This window comes from Sus scrofa, chromosome 4 (genome assembly GCF_054392235.1).
Source record: "Sus scrofa isolate SSC_HxYL_T2T_F1_AM1 chromosome 4, Sscrofa_HxYL_maternal_Yorkshire_Landrace_v2.0, whole genome shotgun sequence".
Classification (NCBI taxonomy): Eukaryota; Metazoa; Chordata; class Mammalia; order Artiodactyla; family Suidae; genus Sus; species Sus scrofa.
The window spans coordinates 69,994,625-70,015,797 of NC_139386.1; the positions used below are offsets into that span (position 1 = coordinate 69,994,625).

General features: G+C 42.5%; 1 protein-coding gene across 25 annotated transcripts in view; it reads right to left on the reverse strand.

Moving 5' to 3' along the window:
* SULF1 (sulfatase 1) overlaps nt 1-21,173 on the reverse strand; it is a 181,128-nt gene that overhangs the window by 61,174 nt on the left and 98,781 nt on the right. For all 25 annotated transcript variants that reach the window (XR_014843703.1, XM_085022147.1, XM_085022162.1 and 22 more), the window contains 2 exons: nt 11,745-11,984; nt 1,208-1,359 (listed from right to left, as the gene is read on the reverse strand). Coding sequence is in view for 24 of the 25 variants with exons in the window: in XM_085022150.1 (XP_084878276.1) it covers nt 1,208-1,359; nt 11,745-11,984 (392 nt within the window). In the remaining variant the exon portion in view is untranslated. The remainder of the gene's footprint in view (nt 1-1,207; nt 1,360-11,744; nt 11,985-21,173) is intronic.

Below are 21,173 nucleotides of genomic sequence, written 5' to 3' on the forward strand. Positions count from 1 at the left end.
AATCTGTGCTAGATGAAGCAGATACTCAGCCTCTTTTAGATAAATGAGGAGGAGATGGATATGGCTAGAAGGGAAGAGGGTATTTTAGGCTAATTAGCAGGCTAAATTCAAAGATATTTCCCCCTCCACTCCTGTGATCTGGAAATAGTTTTATTTTAAGTTGGCAACCACAAAACCTGTGTGAGTTTTTTTTTTCTCTCCCTTTTCTTTTTAGGGCGGCACCCTCGGCACATGGAGGTTCCCAGGCTAGGGGAGTTGAATTGGAGCTGTAGCCTCCAGTTTACGCCACAGCCACAGCAACGCTGGCCCCAAGCTGCATCTGGGACCTACACCACAGCTCACAGCAACAATGGATCTTTAACCCAACTGAGCGAGGTCAGGGATTGCACCCGAATCCTCATGGATACTAGTCAGGTTCATTACCACTGAGCCCCAAAGGAAACTCCATGCGTAGGTTTTTAAAAGTCTATGCAGGTTCCCATTTGTTAGAGAACCATGGGACATGTCCATTTCATCTTCATGGATACTACTCAGGCTCATTACCACTGAGCCCCAAAGGAAACTCCATGGGTAGGTTTTAAAAAGTCTATGCAGGGACCCATTTGTTAGAGAACCATGGGACATGTCCATTTCATTTTCTGTGAACTGATTTGGAAATCGTAGGATTGACAGCCTTATAGGTTCTTGTGGACTCCAGCTGCCATGGGGCAGGTGTCCTTGTCCAAGCATATGGTCAGACGGGAGTAAAAGCAAAGAATGTGGTTTCCCAATTCTGGATTATTGCCCTTGTCTGTTCTTATTCTTCCACCTAAATCTGAAGTATATCCACCGACAGGATATACTTTCACCCCAATGAAACACAAAACAGTACAAGTGAACATTTGATCATGTGGACAAGTCCTCTGGAGGGGGAAAAAATAAAAAATTATCACAAGACATAGTGGAGGCATCTATGATTTTCCTGATAATACATTCATCAAAGGCTGATTGCCTTTCATCCTAATGAGGGGGAAAAAAATCTCTATTCAAAGTCAGTGTTCTTTGAGTCTTTTTCTCGCTTGGAGTTTAAAATTACCTTAAAATTTCTCATTCTAATATTACGAGGATGTAGAAAGCCAATCTTGTGCATAGGCTAACACACTGAAAATGGCTTTTCCCCATTATGCAAGAAGTAAATTGATGCAGTGTAAAAGTGCCTGAAAATTACCTTTGCATAATCAAATCCATGCTTTTCTTTGATGCCATTGCGACAAACAGTGTAATTATAGAAACGAGAATTCTTGATTAATCCAAGCCATTCTCGCCACCCAGGAGGGACGTAGCTGCCATTATACTCATTGAGGTATTTTCCAAAAAAGGCTGCAATAGAGGGAAAAAAGGGATTATTTTCTCATATGAAATGATTACTCATAACTAAATGCATTAATATGAAATTACGACTTGAAAAAAAAAGACAGTGAAACAAAACTTAACCTAGGTAACAGGGGATGCCAAAATGACATTCATGTAACACTCTGATCCTTTGGCAAGGTGATACACACACATTTTCCTTTTGAAAAAATAAAAGTAGTGCCCAGGTATGTGGCTTATGGTTCAATAAAATCACCGTAATCGTGATACTCTGAGTGTATTTTTTTGTGGTTCTACTGGGATAAAAGCAGAACGTACCTTTTTGTTAAATTGATGTAACAATCACAGAAGGAGCCAATGTGAGATTTAGAACACCGAAAGTTCAGTCTTTGTGATAAAATAAGTTTTCTGACTTACTGTTTGAGGTTGCGAATTATAAAAATGCTATGGAAAAGCCTGTCTTTGTTTCTGCATATCAGGACAGTACACATTTTCCCGGCCTAGGAACCACGATAAACTCCATTTTTATGGGACGTAGTCAGGGTTTTACACCACCTGTATTTTATGTCATTGGTGTTTGCTTTATGTGTATTTTATAATTATGTGTTTATTACTGATAATCAAAAATTCTGGCACATGGAGTTAAAACTTAGATGGCTAATTTTCATAGAATTATAGTATACTAGAAGTGTATATGCCACAAAAACGCCACCATTCATTGAAAAGGCCACAGGAAGAACTTCATGTTTGTGACTTTGGCATGGTCACTTCCAAGAAAGGCCACCATGCAACAGGGTTTACTGATCCCTTTAAAGAGGGAAACTGCAAATTTGTCCTCTGCCAAAACTGATAACAGGAGGAGGGTGAAGGGAAAGTAAGGGAGGTTGGGATTTGGGGAACAAAATAGGTTAGATCTTAAAGTCCAATAACTTATAATTATCCGAAGGGTAGCCATAAATGTATTGTTGGCACATTTTTGAGAGAGAAAGATGAGGTATTCTCTGCAATCATTGTAATTACACCCAGAGAACTATTTGGGGGTAAACCTAGATGTTTGGTCACCCTGTTAGCCAGGTACATAGCATTCCCCTCAAGTAGGAAGGACTAGGAAAGACATACATATTGTTTTATATGTATATATAGATACATGTATGTCTGTCCTATATATGTGTATATGTGAGTGCAAATATATATTTCTACACACCTCTGTCTATGCAAACATACACACATGCATGTACGTTTGAATTTTTCTGATTTTTACAAGCTTTCAAGCTTCTATTTTAGGGAAAGATTACATCCAAGGCCAGTCAGATGCCTTCCATGTCAAAGCCACTTTCCAGCTTCATTACGCAGGTTTTACAGATGCCTCCACTTACAGACACGAAGAAAGACAGTTCCTGGATGCCTGACTCGGAATGATGAAAACAGATGCTAGAATCCAGGTGCTTTGTTGGTATTGCTCTTAGAGCACACATTTCTGAATCTCAAAGTACCCAACGTAAATCATTTCTGGGTCTTTATGGGATGGCTATTTGGCTTCCTTTCATCTCTGATACACAACTACCTGTAGCCTATCTCCATCGGAATGTTTTCTTTGCTCACGAACGCTATCACCCAGAGCAGAATTAATTTTCCCTTCCAAGTTTACTTCTTTCTCTCTTCCGACATCCTTTACCTCTAAAGTGGCAGAATCACTCCCCAGGCGTGGCAACCCAGTGCCGTCCCGGCCCCGTCTGCTCCTTAGCTTCCCTCGCTGAGAGCTCTGGGACCCGTCCCTCCTTCTCTGATTCCTTGACGCCCCTCCTGGGGGGCCAGTCTCCTGGCTGGCTCTCCTATTCAGGCTCTAGGGTCCTTCCACTCTCACGGCCAGCTTCCTGAAGACCAGCTCCGGTCACATCACCATCTCGCAGCCTTGGATGGACCCTTTCCGTCGGCAGAATCATGGTGAGTTGGAGCTTGCTATGGGAGGCCTTCCATATGTGGACAAAACATCTCTCTTTTTATTTTTTTAGGGCCACATCCATGGCATATGGAAGTTCCCAGGCGAGGGGTCGAGTGGGAGCTGTAGCGGCCAGTCTATGCCACAGCCACATCTGAGCCACATCTGAGACCTATGCTGCCGCTTGCAACAATGCCAGATCCTGAACCCGTTGAGCGAGGCCAGGGATTGAACCCACATCCTCATGGATACTAGTTGGGTTCTTAACCCATTGAGCCACAGAGGCAACTCCCCCCTCTCTTCCCAACCCTGCCCCTGCACACCTCTGTGAACTGTCGCTCTCTCTAGAGGATGTGTTGCCTCTGCTTGTGCTGGTTTTCACCTCTGTCTTTGCCTGTGCTCTTCCCTCTGCTTCCCTCTCTATGTCTCAGGCCAGAGCAGAAGCCATTTCTCTCCCAGTCTCTGCCTGGGTTCCACACACTTTGTCACTACAGCTCTGATGCCATCTTTCCCTCCTTCCTTGTGGTATAGCTACGTTCATGAATGAGGCCAACCCTCCTTAAGCTATCAGGCTTTTGAGGGCAAACCTTGCCTTTCCCTCATCTTGGTACCACCTTCCCCATCCTTGCTCATAGCAGAGGGACTCTGGAATTTTGGTTTCTTGAACTGGGATTCATGGGCCTCCACGTAGTCTGGGGACTTTGTAAGTTCTAACTTGTTAAATTTTGAATTTTCGGTTGAGTTATAATTTTTTTTTCTTTTTAGAGCTGTACTTGCAGCATGTGGCAGTGGCCAGGCTAGGGGTCAAATAGGGGTCAAAAATTGCTGGCCTACTTCACAGCCACAGCAGCGTCAGATCCGACCCATATCTGTGACCTACACCACAGCTTATGTCAACACGACATCCTTAACCCACTGAGCGAGGCCAGGGATCCAACCCTCCTCCTCATGGACACTATGTTGGGTTCTTAACCTGCTGAGCCCCAACAGGAAATCCAGAATTATAAGGTTTTTTTTTTGGTCTTTTTTTTCAGGGCCACACCCATGGTATATGGAAGTTTCCAGGCTAGGGGTCAAATCAGAGCTGTAGCTGCCAGCCTACACCACAGTCCAGCAGCGCCTGCAACCTACACCACAACTCAATGCAAGGCCAGATTCTTAACCCACTGAGCAAGGCCAGGAATCGAACCCTCATCCTCATGGATATCAGTTGGGTTCATTATTGCTGAGCCATGACGGGAACTCCCAGATTTTTTTAAAAGCTTACTTGGGCTGAATATCTTCATAGGGTAGAGCTTCAGAGTTGCAGAAGCTAATACCTCTCACTAGATGTATCTTTGAAGAGCTGACTCAAGTCTGAGAAACACAGCAATGTTTGTTTCTTTGCTGCATGAATGTTTATGTATCGAATCTGCGAATGAGCGAATCAATCAGGTGATCAGTTAGCCAAACCCCCACCGCCAGGGCCTCCCGAGCAGATGGCTGGCTGGGTGTGGAACAAAGCATCAGAGGGTCTCCCCTGATGACTCAGGATTTCCCTCCGCGCTGATTACCAGACGTGGAAATTCTTCTAATGAGGGTTCTTGTCTTCAGAGACTAACCACCTTCTCATAAGGAACCGCAAGATGATTTTTCTTTCAACAAAAGGCAACGTGACCTAAGAGTCACATTCGACAGACTAAGGCCACACACCACCAACATTACTTCTGCACGGGACTGTTTCCAGGAGCCTTCACTTCATAACCCCGGGACCCGCTTCCCCGCCTCGCCCCCAGCTGCTCCTCATCCCTGGGGATTTTCCCCACTTTTTTCTTATTTTATAAAAATTCACAATAGTTTGGAATAGAAAACCTGGAGCCAGCCTGCATGGTTTCACATCCTGGCTCTGTTATTTGCTAGCTATCCATCCAGAGGCAAGTTACCTAACCTCTCTATCTCTCCAACTCCCTTTCTGGAAAACCATGCAGATGATAATAATAGTAGTGGCAGAACTGTGCTGTGGATTAAATTGAATCAACACTTAGATAAATTGCTGAAAACAGTACCTAACACACAACAAGGGCTTATTAAATGCCACGTATTAAATACTGATAGTATTAGGATTCCATGGCCATTATCATTAACCTTTCAACTCTCTGTTCTGATTTTAAATAATTTACCATTCTGCAGTGCAAGGACGTCTTAGAGGTCTGCCCTTGTGCCTTTGAAATCATTTCTTGAGAGGTCACATATTTTTCTTCCCCAATCCGACTTATTTTGTGGCAACCGATTCTATCCCAATTGGCTGACATTTTCCTGCTTAATTAGTGTGTAGATTTTTTTTCCCTGCTAGTTTTGTTTTTCCCTCCCAGGGAAGCCACGCCAAGTCATCCCTGCCCTTCCTTCATTGTTTTACTCGTCAGACTATTTAGGACTGTTTTCCAACCATCGCCATGGCTATTGCCCTTTCCTTAATCCTCCCCTTATAAATTGATTCCTTTAAGTCTCTTAAGAGTCCTTGTTATTTGCTTCAGAACTCCCTCCAGGTTTTCGGTGTCTTTGTGTTAATGGGGTGTAAAAAATGTACTCAGTATTCCAGATGTGCCCTCACCCATCACACCGGTTCCAAGAGGGACCAGGACCTTGTGTGTCACGTGGCAGCGCCCAGGGTTGTCAGCTTCCAGTTACTCAGCCTTTCTTGCGGCTCCTAAAACCGAGGCTATTTGTAATCACCCCTGGCCTTTTTCAACATTATGCTTCCTGGCAGCGCTCTGCAATTGATTATCTGGGCTTCTAATTATTTTCCTCCAGATGTATTAAATCACTGTCCCCCTCCCTAAGGTGAATTTCATTTTCTCGCCCGTATGGCCACTACATGATGTGTGGTGTTAAATTTTGCTGTCCTTTGGCATTGGCAATTCAACTCAACTGTCTGAATATATCACTCACACACCATCTACCCCTCCTTGAGAACATTCTCTTCTCTGGGACGCTATTAAGCACTTCCCTTCACAGCTTTTTAAGAGGGTGATGGGGGTGGGAGTGGCGGAGGTTGGGTGACAGGGAGAAAGATCAGAAAGACCTGATTATAGGGACTGTTGACTTTAGGCCATGCTACTTGTATCCAAGACGACCTGTTACATAATACTGAGAAATTTTTCCTTGAACTACTGGAGGCAAAGGCATTTATTTTTAGGTCAGCAATAGTCACCATACAAAAGATCTCAAACCTTATAGAAAAACTGAGTCTTATATAATTGAGTTTTTACTCTTTGTAATTATTGGTTTGGGTGTGGCAGGCTTTCACTAGTAGGAACTAAATTTTACATACTTTTGAACGACGTTCGAATTATGATTTTCCCATGTCACCTTGTACACAGGAGTCTAGTTTCCTCAACTTGATGATAAGTCTAGAGAAGACAGGAATCTTACTTCATATGTCTTCATATACCAAAGTCTGGTATAGTTCTAAGCATATTGTGTTGTGGCTCAATATATAGCATACTATGGTATACTGCAGCTTATGTTTGTGTACTTATCAAAAAATCGATAATACCGTAACTCATAAAAATAATAATATTAGTCTGTCTTACCATAGTGAACTCTACATTTTAATTAATCTCATATTAGAGAATATAGTCGCTATGAATCACATAAATAAATTCTGCCAAATAAAAAGACATGAAACTAGAAAATTGATTTGTCTACACTGTTTTCTTACAAACAAGTTTCTCTACAAAAATTTTTATTGCAGATCTCTATTAAAACAGTGGCCCTTCCACACCAGTCATATGAAGTAGACTTAGTATGACTAAAATTTAATTCACATGGGATGTTATATATCCTGTGTTAGGATTATAATTTGATGAACACTACCATGGATAAATGAATCAATATGATTATAGTGATTATAATAAAATTACCGTATAGTTTTGGACAGGAACTTAGGAATCCATCCAGGCCTATCTCTGCATTATATAGGTTAGACAATTGGACCATTTTCTGGACAAGTTCTCAAAACAGGTTCAAGGCAGAGTGAGAACGTGACTCCTACTCTCTGCCATTCGGGTCAGCGTTGTCTCCTAACACTTGATGTTACCTCTCAAACATGGCTTATTACTCCGACCTTAAAATTTACCCCAGATTTTACGTTCATGTCTAGCCTCCGACAAGAAATGTAAGCTAAAGAAAATTTTTGGAGTAGATAGGCAAAACTTTCCTTTTCATGATAATCTGATATCATTCCTACTCAGAACACAAAATGCAAGAGACCAAAAAAAAAAAAAAAAAGCAAAAGACAGGTTACTGCGGTTTCCCTTCTTAAACATTTCAGCTGTTGTAGAGTCATATTTTCCATGAGTAAAGTTAGAAAAATTTAGGTTATAGCCAGTCCAAAAATATGCCTCAGTTTTGAAAAAGAAAAATCAGGTCCCCCAATGGTAAATACAATATTGGATCAATTTGATTCATTTAAATCCATGTATTCTGGATGCCTCCCAAAATAAGCCTCTTAGTAATTTGTCTTCTCTGAGTTGTTCTCCATAAAACTGATTGCTGCTCTGTACTTTTCTCTACATGGATTTTTATGTATCATACATAGTTTAGTTTCTGTCATTATTTTTCTTAAGTTCTCAACTAAATGTTCCAAATAATGTATTCATTATTAGGAAAACAATAAAATCTTTATATATTAGCCTCCTCTCTCCCCCTGTTTAGTGGCTCATAAATCATTATGCTGGTTTAAAATCTACTCACCAGTTCTCTTAATTTCCCAAGATATCTGTCATCCTGATGTGCTTATTTGTGGATTTTCAAATGGGTCTCTGTCCCTTGGTTGGATCGATAATTATTGTCACAGAGACATCTTTACTTCCTAATTGTCTGAGATACGTCAACATTTCCCCATCAGAGATGAATTTAAATTATAGAGCTCATTACCACTGCCGTTTCAGCCTTCCAATTTTTAATCTTTCTGGTTTACTAATGGGCACATCAACATTTATTTTTCTGCATGCATAGCATCCGTTTTCTATTCCCAGCTAAGTGTTTGGAAAAGTCTTAAGTGTTTGGAAAAGTCCTGTCTCTCTTAAAGAATTCCTCTTACTTTGTAGGATGACTCACTGTAAATTCCATTTTACCTAAGTGTCTAGACCCCTGGGAGGAAGGTTGGCTTCAGAATCTGAGTTAGTGTCCAGGAGCAAATCTCCTCCCTGAACAAGAAAGTTACTGAGGCAAGCCCACTGGACTGAACCAAAGGACTGACGGTTGTCCTGGAAAAGCCTGATACTTTGCAGGTGTATCCTAGACCTAACCCATAAGGTCAGGGGAGCCCACTGGAAAGACGCCTGAAGACCAAGGTCCTGATTCCTGCTCTTCCCATTGGAACATCGGATGTGTCACTTCAGCAAGTCACCTTCACCTTGTGGGTCTAAGTTTGTTCATCTGAAAGTGAGGGAATTGAACTAAATTCTCTCCGAGTTTGATTCAAGCGCTTGTAATCCACCTTGGGGTGGAGACCAGCACAGTAAAATTGGAAGGAGTACCAAGATACACTCTGCTTCTTGGAAGCAACTGCCTTGTTTTGCTCTCGGTGACCCAGTAAACTTGGTAGTGGATAGCGTTTCCATTTTTGCTTTTGCCACCTGGCAGTTTAGTTCCAAATATGCAGCCTTTCTCTACAACTCCCTGGCAGGCTTGCAGTTTGTACACTAACCTTTGCCTTGATGGTAACTGGTTCAACTCTTGGTTTCCATTTGACAGTCCTATTAAATTCTTATTTTTTGTCTTTTGTCTTTTGAGTGCCACATCCGAAGCATATGGAGGTTCCCAGCTAGGGGTCAAATCGGAGCTACAGCTGCCAGCCTACACCACAGCCACAGCAATGCCAGATCCGAGCCTCGTCTGTGACCTACACCACTGCTTACGGCAACGCCAGATCCTTAACCCACTGAGAAAGGCCAGGGATCAAACCTGTGTCCTCATGGATACTAGTCGGGTTTGTTAACCACTGAGCCACCACAGGAACTCCTCCATTTGACAGTCCTCATTGCTCTGCATCCTATGATGTTTTATATGCCTCTGTCTGGTACTTTGGAATGAGGCAGGATAGAAGCATATGGAGAGAAATAAGATAATGGGAAGAGGAAAGACAGGTGTGCTGGATTCACTCCATCGCTGACTAGTTTGTGACCTCAGACAAACTCTCCTGAGTTTCTGTTTCTTCACTGCCAGTGCAGGCAAGTCCTTTCAAGGTTGCCAGAAGAATTAGAGGGGGAAACATAGCTAAAGTGCTCGCTAAAGTGCTCGGTGCGGGGTGAGTAAACACCAAATAGCAATTTCTCCCGTTCCCCCTTCAATCCTGCTGCCCAGGTTTACTCAGGCATCACTGAGAACCAAAACGGGTAAGGTTTCCAGCCTGAGAGCTCGCCATACGTAAACATCGTGAACTATTAGCCACTGCTAAGCCAAGTAACATACCCATCAGCTCACATCTTTACCAGTTTTCATTTAATTCTGTGGCAAACCTGCCTTTTAGCAAATTTCAAGTACACAAGGGATAAACTGTCACCTTTAGCCATACCATGGTTCACTTTCTCTCCAGAACTGTCTTCTTTTTCTCCTTTCTTGATTTCTCCCCGAAACAAATAAACAAGCCCTAGACAGTTCTGAGTTCTGACCGGGTGCTCTGCGTCACCGGCATCTCTATTTCCTGGGATGGACACCATGCACGCCAGTTTGGGTACCATGAGAGTTCTAACTGCCTAAGTTTCAGCTCATCTGTCTCTTTCCGCTATTTGGAATTAACGGAGAGGGAGCCTGAGAGTTGCAAGGCACTGGTTTCACACGGTGCTCCCCGTGAACAAAAACCCTTTGCTGGTCAAAATCAAGAGCCAGGCCTCAGGAGACCATTTCCGATTTTGCTTCTGAGCTGGTCACACAATATATGAAATCCCCACCTCAGTTATAAAATGGAGCCAAGTACATTTGCTGTTTATGAACCCTACAGGGATGTTGGATAGATTTGCAAATTGCTTTAGAGCTCTCTGATGAAAGGTGCTATAAATTTAAATCACTTATGTGGGAAAACACACTCAGGATAAGGCACTCTGAGTAATCTAGTTTCTTTCCGGAGCGTAAGCAGACACCCTCAAGATTTCTGGAAGGAGTTTCTTCTGTGAGGGGAGATCTTGAGATGCTGTCAATGACAATGCTATCATATCCACAATCAATATTTTCATCCATAAATAACAAGTATTAAGTGCCCACAAGGCGCTTGGCAAAGAAGCAAATGGCCATAATTTCTTAAGTCCAATGGGAAAGATTCATTTCATTTTGAAAAGAGATTTCAGAGACTACATTTATCCGAAATCCTTTCCTTTTAAATCTTCAGAATAGAGAAGAAGCTGGAGACCTGAAAATCATCTCCGACAAGCTTTAATGAGGACACCTTTAATTCTTATGAGAAGGTCTAGGTTGTTCTGAAAGACTATGTTTTTTTCAGCCCTCTATCTACGTCTCTGTTTCCTTTCATGAAGAAATGCTCAGAAAACCCAAGGAGAGCATCTAACTGCTGGGAGAATAAAGTCTTTGGGGACAACCTTTATTAGAAGGAGACTCGCTTCTTTCTTAGAGAGGCTAGCATGAAGTTCATGACCTTTCTAGAAGAAGGGCCCCAATTTTCAAAAGACCAACTAACCAAAACTCTCATCCTATGTGGGTTAAACAGTGATAGAAGGTGTAGTAATTCAGATGCCCTTCTTTACTGGAAGAAACATCTCTGATCTAAAAGTAACAACTAAGCCAAAGAGGTTCCAAATCCTATTAATTATGAGTAAAAAAAAATGGATAAACTCATAAGGTACACCTCCTTGGCTTATTTCCTTCAGCTACTTATGAATTCCATACATGATTTTGATAATCTATTGTGTCTCAGATCCTGGGGTCAGTGCTAAAGCAGTTTCAAAGTATTTGATGGTTTCTCATTGACACAGTTATCAAGAATTTGCCAGCAGCCAAGACACACCTCAAGCCGCATCTTGGTGTCTTGGGATTTGGGAGGTTGAGGCACGCAGGTTCATGAGATGGCAACTTTTTTTTTTTTTTAATTATAGTTGATTTACAACATTATGCCAATTTCTGCTGTACAGCAAAGTGACCCAGTCACGCATATGGATGAAAACTCTTCTGTTGCAGGTTCTCCTGGAAAATTCTAATTGCTAGGTGCTCTGATGGGGACAGCATGTTCTCAGTACATCCACAGAAAATCACTCTAACTTTTCTCTAAGGGATCCCTCACTGGGACGTTCTTCAGAGGAACATGTATCTCGGTATCTCGGGGAAGATACCGAGAGAGAAAAGTCTAGATTTCTTCTCTTTGGGGACCGATTGGAACCACACATATTTCATTACATGGTACATTTTCCTGTGTCTGAGATGCGAACCCAGAAGTTCCTGGGGCTGTAAGTTGACCCTTTACCTGTTCTGTAGCCAGTGCTGTTCAGATAGACGGCAAACGTCCGTGGCTCGTGTACCGCCTGCCAGGAGGGGGAAGAGCAGTTCTCGTTGTTGGTGTAGACGTTGTGGTTGTGCACGTACTTGCCCGTAAGCATGGAGGAGCGCGAGGGGCAGCACATGGGTGTCGTCACGAAGGCGTTGGTGAAAGTGGCTCCCCCGAGCTCCATAATCTTTCGGGTTTTGTTCATGACTTGCAGGGACCCTGGAAGGCACAAGGTTGGCACTGCTTAGCAGACAGCGCCGCACGATCACCCACTGATGCCCCGCCACTCCGCGACTCTGACCCCTGACTTATTAACTTCCTCCCTTGGCTTGAAGGAGTCTATCACTGGACCAGTTCTGGTTTCCAGAACAGAATGAAACATTTGGGAGCCTATCATCTCAGGTACTGTGCAGAATAATGAACGCATTTTGACTTCGCTCCTTAACCACAAAGGAGAAAAAAAAAAAGCAAGCGCATCGGATAATTAAAGCTAGAATTTTTTTTTTTTAGGGCTGCACCCATGGCAAATGGAAGTTACGCTGCAGCCACAGCAATGACAGATCTGATTCACATCTTCAACCTCAACCACAGCTCGTGGCAATGCCAGATCCACTTCGTCCACCGAGTGGGGCCAGGGATCGAAACTGCATCTTCATGGATACTAGCTGGCTTCATTACCACTGAGTCACAATGAGAACTCTAAGCCAGGATTTTAGATATGGAACAGATTCAAAGGCCAACAGCCCTTTGAAGGTCATAAAAGGGCATCAAAACGCCTAGCCCACCCCATCCTACTGACACCGCAGAAGTGGTGAGATAGTGTTTTTATCATATGAAACAAAAGAGGGATAAAAATTTCCAATTAAGTAAAAGTCCTTTGAAAATGCCTACATTTAATTTAAAAAAGCTCTTCAATGTGACTTAGTATCCTTTAGCAAACTCACCAAATACCTGCCAGTTTTTCTATCAGGATAGCACTACCAGTTCATACGTTCACCTGATCCACGTTATTTTAAAAGATAGGTTGTTTGCTTGTGAAGGAGCCACGATCCTACTGCACTCAAAAGGATTCGTAAGAGTTGTAAAAAAATTCCAGTTTGAATTCTAAAGGACAAAATTGTACATAAGATTGCTGAGGAAGAAAAAACAAATCTATTTCGATTACTCTATCCAGCCAAACACTGCAGCTGAAACCCATCCAAATACTGCAGGAGGGGAAAAAAAAAAAAGGCTCAGGCCAGAATTCAATAGTCTTTTCAGGACTTGTCAAGAAACGCAGTACAGAGCACTAGAGCCAAGCCCACTGCATTTGAATCCTGGAGCCTCACATTTCCAACAGGTCCCACTTCTTCCAAAGAAAGGGAGAAAGTCTATGTAGTTTTCCAGCAAGGAAGGAAATCGTAATGCAAACCAGGCAAGCATTCAGAGCAGAAGAGAAGCATACAACCGTCCAAAAAGCCACAGTTGGCCTGATTTTTTCACATACGAGCTTTTTACTGTTCACATGAAACATGAAAACCGAAAAGGTGGTTTCTAATTGAATCTCATTAGCACTCCCCCAAATATACCTCAGTCAGGAGCATTCCCAACTGCTTTTTCTTCTCTGGTTGTCTTCAGGGCATCAAGCAACCTTTTGGTAACATGTGTAAGTGCCCGCTTCATGCTGAATAGTCTATCGACTTTAACTCTCTGGGCCAGTACCCCCTCCAAGTGTAGTATTAACAAAAGAAATGGAAAATTCTCTGCTGCCTCTGGTCTTCAGCAGTCAACTATCCAGAGGAGAACTTGCATAGGAAAGTCACTTGGGGATATTTGCAAGAGCAAGGTACACATGAGTGTGGATATGGCAGCAGCTGGATACACAAGGGCGGCAGGGACCAGAGGCAATGTTTAATAAGAACTCTGCCGAAAGAGAGGAAGGCAAACGGAAGGAAAAGAGGAGAAAAATGTTGGATGGGTAGAGTGTACTGTTAGCAGCATGGAAAGGGTGTTAGGAGCTGTGCTCTGGAGGCAGGAAGAGCTAAGCGAAGGGATGAAAACAGCACAGCACGTGAATTTTCTGGAATGAAAACGAAGACGGAGACTTCCCTTCATGAAACTGGAGGCAGAGTTAGCCAACAACGTGGAGGCGGGCAGAGATATTCAGACTGGACAGAAGGAACAGATTTTAAATTTGGCTTTGTCAAAGGCATGAAGGACATGGTAAGAAAAAAAGTCTTGGCCAGGTGTTGTCATGGCAACAGAGGTATGTGCATTGATGGAGGGAACAGGCTGGTCCATCAAGGGTACAGCCAAGAGGTCACTGTGCCCATCAGGCCACGGGATGATAAGAACTTGAACTGGGTTGTTTCTTTAAAGTGGAGTGACTCTTAAGCAGACCCAATAGACATTGAACGCATCAGAAGGCTGTGAGCTGACTATAACATCACAGGTTTCAGCCTTGGAAGAAAACTAGAAAAGTAATGATATCCCTGGCGCTCAGGAAGTAACTAAAAAGAAAAATGCCCTACAGAGGATCACAGAAATGCATTTGAGAAATGTTGTGGCTTTTATTTTTGTTGACATACAGTTGATGTATACTGTGTTTAATTTCTGCTGACCAGCAAAGTGATGTAATCATATGTACATATATTCTCTTTTATATTATTTTCCATTATAGTTTATCTCAGGATATAGAATACAGTTCCCTGTGCTATACAGTAGGCCCGTGTGGTCTATCCATTCTGTATGTAATAGTTTGCATCTGCTTACCCCAAGGTCCTGATCCATCCCACTAGTCTCCCTCCTGTCTGTTCTCTATAGCTGAGTCTGTTTCTATCTTGTAGATGTGTTCATTTGTGTCATATTTTAAATTCCACACATAAGCAGTATCATATGATATTTGTGTTTCTCTTTCTGACTTACTTCCCTTAGTATGATAATCACTGCAAATGGCATTATTTCATTCTTTTTTATGGATGAATAATATTCCATTGTATATATACACCACATCTTTATCCATTCATCTGTTGATGGACACTTAGGCTGCTTTAATGTCTTGGTTATTGTAAATAGTGCTGCTATGAACATAGGGGTGCATGTATCTTTCTGAATGAAAGTTTGGTCTAGATATATGCCCAGGAGAAATGTTGCATTTTGTATTTGTGTTGGTTGATTATATAGGGGAAAAGGTCCTGGAGATAAAGAGATGAGTAGAGACACAGGAGTAGGGAGAGAATTCAAGGTCAATGCTGACGTCCACTCACTTATTCCTCTCTCCCCTTGAGAAATCTGTGGTGATGACTTATTACTTAAATTTTGGGAAAACTCAGCAAACACTGTTGACCAATTTTTATTGCCTAATAGTCTCTTAATGTTAATAAATGACTTCTTATGAGCCTAGCTGGACTCAAAAAAAAAAAAAAAAAAAAAGCAGCTGGAAGCCACCTCTATGATCCTGAATCACAAAGCAGCAATCTCCAGTTTACAGACTCATTTGCACAGCAACACAGGATGGGAGGTGGAAATTTGATTTAAGGTAAAATAATATAAAAACAGGGGCTAAAACAGCCCAAGGCCTCATCTCTGGAACTGTCCCCCCACTAAGACTCTCTTCACATTCTAATTTCTCAGTTTCTGAGTTCACTGAGCTGGTTGTGCTGAGGAACTAACCAATCCCTCCAAATGCTCTGCTTCCAACTGGTCCACATGTCAAAGGGAACAAAGACACTTGGTCCCTGCAGGTGTCAGTGACCATGGCAGCCCCACTGGCAGGGCTCCTGAATGTGAGTATCTGGCTTGAAGTTTCTCAGTAAAGAGAACATTCTGAGACAATGCTTCTCCAACTTTAAAAATCATGTGGATGGAGCTCCCGCTGTGACTCAACAGAATCAGCAGTATCTTGGGAGCCTCTGGGATGTGGGTTCGATCCCTGGCCTGGCACAGTGGGTTAGTTGTGGCTCAGGTCACAACTGTGGCTCCGATCTGATCCCTGGCCCAGGAGCTCTGTAGGCCACAGGGGAGCCAAAATAGGACCCCCCAAAAAATAAAATAAAAGAATCTGGAGGCATGTTAAATCACAGAATTCTGGGCCCACCCCGAGATATTGATTTAGTAAGACCTAGGAAGGAAGCAAGAATTTGCATTTCTTTTTCTTTTTCTTTTTTTTTTTTTTGTCTTTTTAGGGCCACACCCATGGGGTATGGAGGTTCCCAGGCTAGGGATCCAATCAGAGCTGAAGCCACCAGCCTATGCCACAGCCACAGCAACGCCCGATGCAAGCCACTTCAAGTTAAAGACATCAGTTCCCCCACCCATCGTGAGAAGCCTGATTTCATTATCATTTAAAGTTGTCCTTTGAAAGAAGGATGTACAGATGGCCACAAGCACATGAAAAAATGCTCAACATCACTGATTATCAGAGAAATGCAGATCAAAACTACCATGAGATACCACCTCACACCAGTCAGAAAGACCATCATTCACAAGTCCACAACTAACAAATGCTGGAGGGGGTGTGGAGAAAAGGGAACCCGCCTGCACTGTTGGTGGGAATGTAAGCTGATACAACCACTATGGAGAACAGTATGGAGGTACCTTAGAAATCTCTACATACAACTACCATATGACCCAGCAGTCCCACTCTTGGGCATATATTGGGACTTGTGGTTGCCAAGGGGGTGGGGGAGGGAGTGGGATGGACTGGGAATTTGGGGTTAATAGATGCAAACTATTGCCTTTGGAATGGATTAAGCAATGAGATCCTGCTGTGTTGCACTGGGAACTATGTCTAGTCACTTATGATGAAGCATGATAATGTGAGAAATACAATGTGTACATGTATGTGTAACTGGGTCACCATGCTGGATAGTAGGAAAAAATTGCATTGGGGAAGTAACAATTAAAAAAAATTAATAAAAAGACATAAAATAGAGAAATAAAATAAAATAAAATTGTCCTTTGAGGTGGAAGCCTGACAGGGATGCTCAGAAGTGACTGTACAATATTGTAAAAATTGCCATACTACCCAAAGCAATCTACAGATTCAATGCAATCCCTATCAAATTACCCATGACATTTTTCACAGAACTAGAACAAACAATCCAAACATTTATATGGAACAACAAAAGACCCAGAATCGCCAAAGCAATCCTGAGAAACAAAAACCAAGCAGAGGCATAACTCTCCCAGACTTCAAGAAATACTACAAAGCCACAGTCATCAAAACAGTGTGGTACTGGTATCAAAACAGACAGACAGACCAATGGAACAGAATAGAGAATCCGGAAATAAACCCTGACACCTATGATCAATTAATCTTTGACAAGGGAGGCAAGAACATAAAATGGGAAAAAGAAAGTCTATTCAGCAAGCATTGCTGGGAAACCTGGGCAGCTGCATGCAAAGCAATGAAATTAGAACACACCCTCACACCATGCACAAAAATAAACTCAAAACGGCTGAAAGACTTAAATATACGACAGGACACCATCAAACTCCTAGAAGAAAACATAGGCAGGAGTTCCCATCGTGGTGCAGTGGTTAACGAATCCGACTAGGAACCATGAGGTTGCGGGTTCGGTCCCTGCCCTTGCTCAGTGGGTTAACGATCCGGCGTTGCCGTGAGCTGTGGTGTAGGTTGCAGACGTGGCTCGGATCTCGCGTTGCTGTGGCTCTGGCGTAGGCCGGTGGCTACAGCTCCGATTCGACCCCTAGCCTGGGAACCTCCATATGCCGAGGGAGCGGCCCAAAGAAATAGCAAAAAGACCAAAAAAAAAAAAAAAAAAAAAGAAAAAGAAAACATAGGCAAAACACTCTCTGACATCAACCTCATGAATATTTTCTCAGGTCAGTCTCCCAAAGCAATAGAAATAAGAGCAAAAATAAACCCATGGGACCTCATCAAACTGAAAAGCTTTTGCACAGCAAAGGAAACCAAAAAGAAAACAAAAAGACAACTTACAGAATGGGAGAAAATAGTTTCAAATGATGCAACTGACAAGGGCGTAATCTCTAGAATATATAAACAACTTATACAACCCAACAGCAAAAAAACCAATCAATCAATGGAAAAATGAGCAAAAGACCTGAATAGACATTTTTCCAAAGAAGATATACAGATGGCCAACAAACACATGAAAAAATGCTCAACATCGCTGACTATAAGGGAAATGCAAATCAAAACTACCATGAGATATCACCTCACACCAGTCAGAATGACCATCATTAATAAGTCCACAAATAACAAATGCTGGAGGGGCTGTGGAGAAAAGGGAACCCTCCCGCACTGTTGGTGGGAATATAAACTGGTACAGCCACTATGGAGAACAGTTTGGAGATACCTTAGAAATCTATACATAGAACTTCCATATGACCCTGCAATCCCACTCTTGGGCATCTATCCGGACAAAACTCTACTTAACAGAGGCACGTGCACCCGCATGTTCATTGCAGCACTATTCACAATAGCCAGGACATGGAAACAACCCAAATGTCCATCGACAGATGATTAGATTCGGAAGAGGTGGTATATATACACAATGGAATACTACTCAGCCATAAAAAGGAATGACATAATGCCATTTGCAGCAACATGGATGGAACTAGAGAATCTCATACTGAGTGAAATGAGCCAGAAAGACAAAGACAAATACCATATGATATCACTTATAACTGGAATCTAATATCCAGCACAAATGAACATCTCCTCAGAAAAGAAAATCATGGACTTGGAGAAGAGACTTGTGGCTGCCTGATGGGAGGGGGAGGGAGTGGGAGGGATCGGGAGCTTGGACTTATCAGACACAACTTAGAATAGATTTACAAGGAGATCCTACTGAATAGCATTGAGAACTTTGTCTAGATACTCATGTTGCAACAGAAGAAAGGGTGGGGGAAAAACTGTAATTGTAATGTATACATGTAAGGATAACCTGACCCCCTTGCTGTACAGTGGGAAAATAAAAAAAATTATTTAAAAAAAAAAAAAAAGAAGTGACTGTAATTAAGTCCAGTAGCTGGCATGGGGGCACTGCTGACTGGGCTGGCTTGAGGACAGGGAAGGTCCGGGCCACAGCTGAGTCTCAGGGCTGCCAAGAAAAGCTGTCCCAGCGCCAGAGTTCCAGGTTGGGGCTGGGGACATCTGCCATCACTTCTGTAGGGGTGAGGATGCTCTGACAGCCATCAGCTGTGGACCAGGATGATGCTAGGTTGGTGGGAACTGGGAGTGGAGGAGCGGCACTCTTGGGGAAGCCTGCAAGATTGCCAGCTTTGCAATTCTGGGCGAGTTAAAAACCCAGGCTCCAGAAGCAGTCCTTTTGGAGGGTGTATGTGATCAGTTACTGGGACTAGACAGGACCACAGCCAGGAATTTCAATCATCTACACACTTCAACTCATTTACTCCCAAATCACAGGTGTGAAAAAGGTCAGGAAGGAGAAAAAGTCCCACTAATTGGAATGACTTTACCAGGATCACACAGAAAGCTTGGATCACTTTATGTACGTGTTGAACTGTACAACAAAGCTCTGCCTTTCCTGATTCAAACATCTTAGCATTGGAATGTTCCACGTTTTGTACTATGAAACATTGAAATTTTCATCAAGGCTGTTCCTCATGTCCAGAAAAACTCGTGAAATTAGTAATTCAATAATAAATTTTGTCATTATCATCCGTGAAAGAAGTCCTAGATATATGGGAGTCACACACACCTGGCATCATAGAGACACACCTCCATGTGGATTGCAACGATTTCATGGTTTGATGAGTGATAATGACAAGCAAATATAATTCTTATTAAATGTGCAGCAGTGTTTCGAAACACCACTGTTTTATGATGGGGTAAGGTTAATGTTTTAAAGATATAAATGGTCTGTACTAAGCACATCTCTGCTATTTTCTTATGCCAACAGTGAAATATGGACCCTTAAACGTGATATTGTTCATATTAAAAGTGGCTGTATTGGTCTATTGAAAATTCTAATTCTGAAAGCATTAGAAAAAAAATAACATGATCAAACAATACCCTTTTTTTTTCTACCAAAACTATGGAATTGGTAGGAAAAAAACCAGATGTTTCAGCTAAAATCAGAGGAGGGAAAACAAGTTGGGGGAAGAAGGGACCAAGAAGCAGATAATAAATCTGTCTGGAAGGTTTCCAGGTCACTAAGACTCATTATTTTTTCTCCCTAAAGAGCTAAAGGCCATTAAAAGTGGAGACTAGTTTTGTGCGGGAATGGAAGTAACAATGCCTACAGGGCTAGACAGAGAGGGCAGGCCAGTGAAGGCAGCCAGGTATGAGAAAATTCACAGAGCTTTTGTCACTCCAGTTTGCTACATTTGATAGAAATGTGGGCATACAGAACTTCTCCTGACTCTAAGAAAAACAGCAGTGTGGCCGTGATGATAAATAGCAAGTGCTCCTTGGCCTGAGCTCTGGGGAGCAATTGAGAGGGGTAGGAACGGTGACGGCCTGGGGAAGACAGGCCCCACCTACCAGGGGCAGCTCTGACTCTCCTTCAAGCATTTAACTGATGGCTGCCTCACGAGAGCAGAGGCCCTCGATCTTCAGAACTTTTCAGAAAAGTCAGAATTTGGATTTTTTTTTTTTTTTTTTTTTTTTTTTTAGGTAACATCACTTGCTTTTTTAAATGCTGCCTTGATTTTTCACAAGTGTGCTGGTCAAGCAAAACACATCTGTGGGCTAACTCTGGACTGTAGATCCCATTTATGACCTCTGCTTTAAATCACGTATTTCTGTGTATTTACGATTTCTCAGTGCTACTTATGAGCTAAGAGGAGCCCTGGGTCAGCATTACTGAGATGTCTGCACCAGCCCAATTTCCTAAGAATTTAAGAAAGGCCACAGTGAGTCAAATCATTGGTCCAATCAGCTATTTTGCTTCTGAGTGGCACCAAGGGACCACTGGGGAAAGATTGCTGGGGCTTAATCTCTTTGACTCTAGGCTCAGAAAGTTAGGGCAGTCCCCCAAGCATTTGTGGTTTTCTTCCCTTGGATTTGTAAAATATTTCAGGTGCAGGGAAAAACAGGATAAGTAACTTGTCTTCTCGCTTGGTCAGAGCTTAACGTTTGATCACAGTTGCTTCGGGTGTATTTTTTAAATTTTAAAATAAAATGTGAAGACTGCTGGTGTTCTTGGTTACCCACCTTCTCTAGACAGTAACCATCACCCTAAACTTCTCGTTGATCATGTCCACTTGTGTTTTTCTAGCTTAAAAATAAGTGTAAACTGGAGTTCCCGCCACTGTGCAGTGGTTAACGAATCTGACTAGGAACCATGAGGTTGCAGGTTCAATCCCTGCCCTTGCTCAGTGGGTTAAGGATCCAGCTTTGCCATGAGCTGTGGCATAGGTCGCAGACATGGCTTGGATCCCATGTTGCTGTGGCTCTGGCGTAGGCCAGCGGCTATA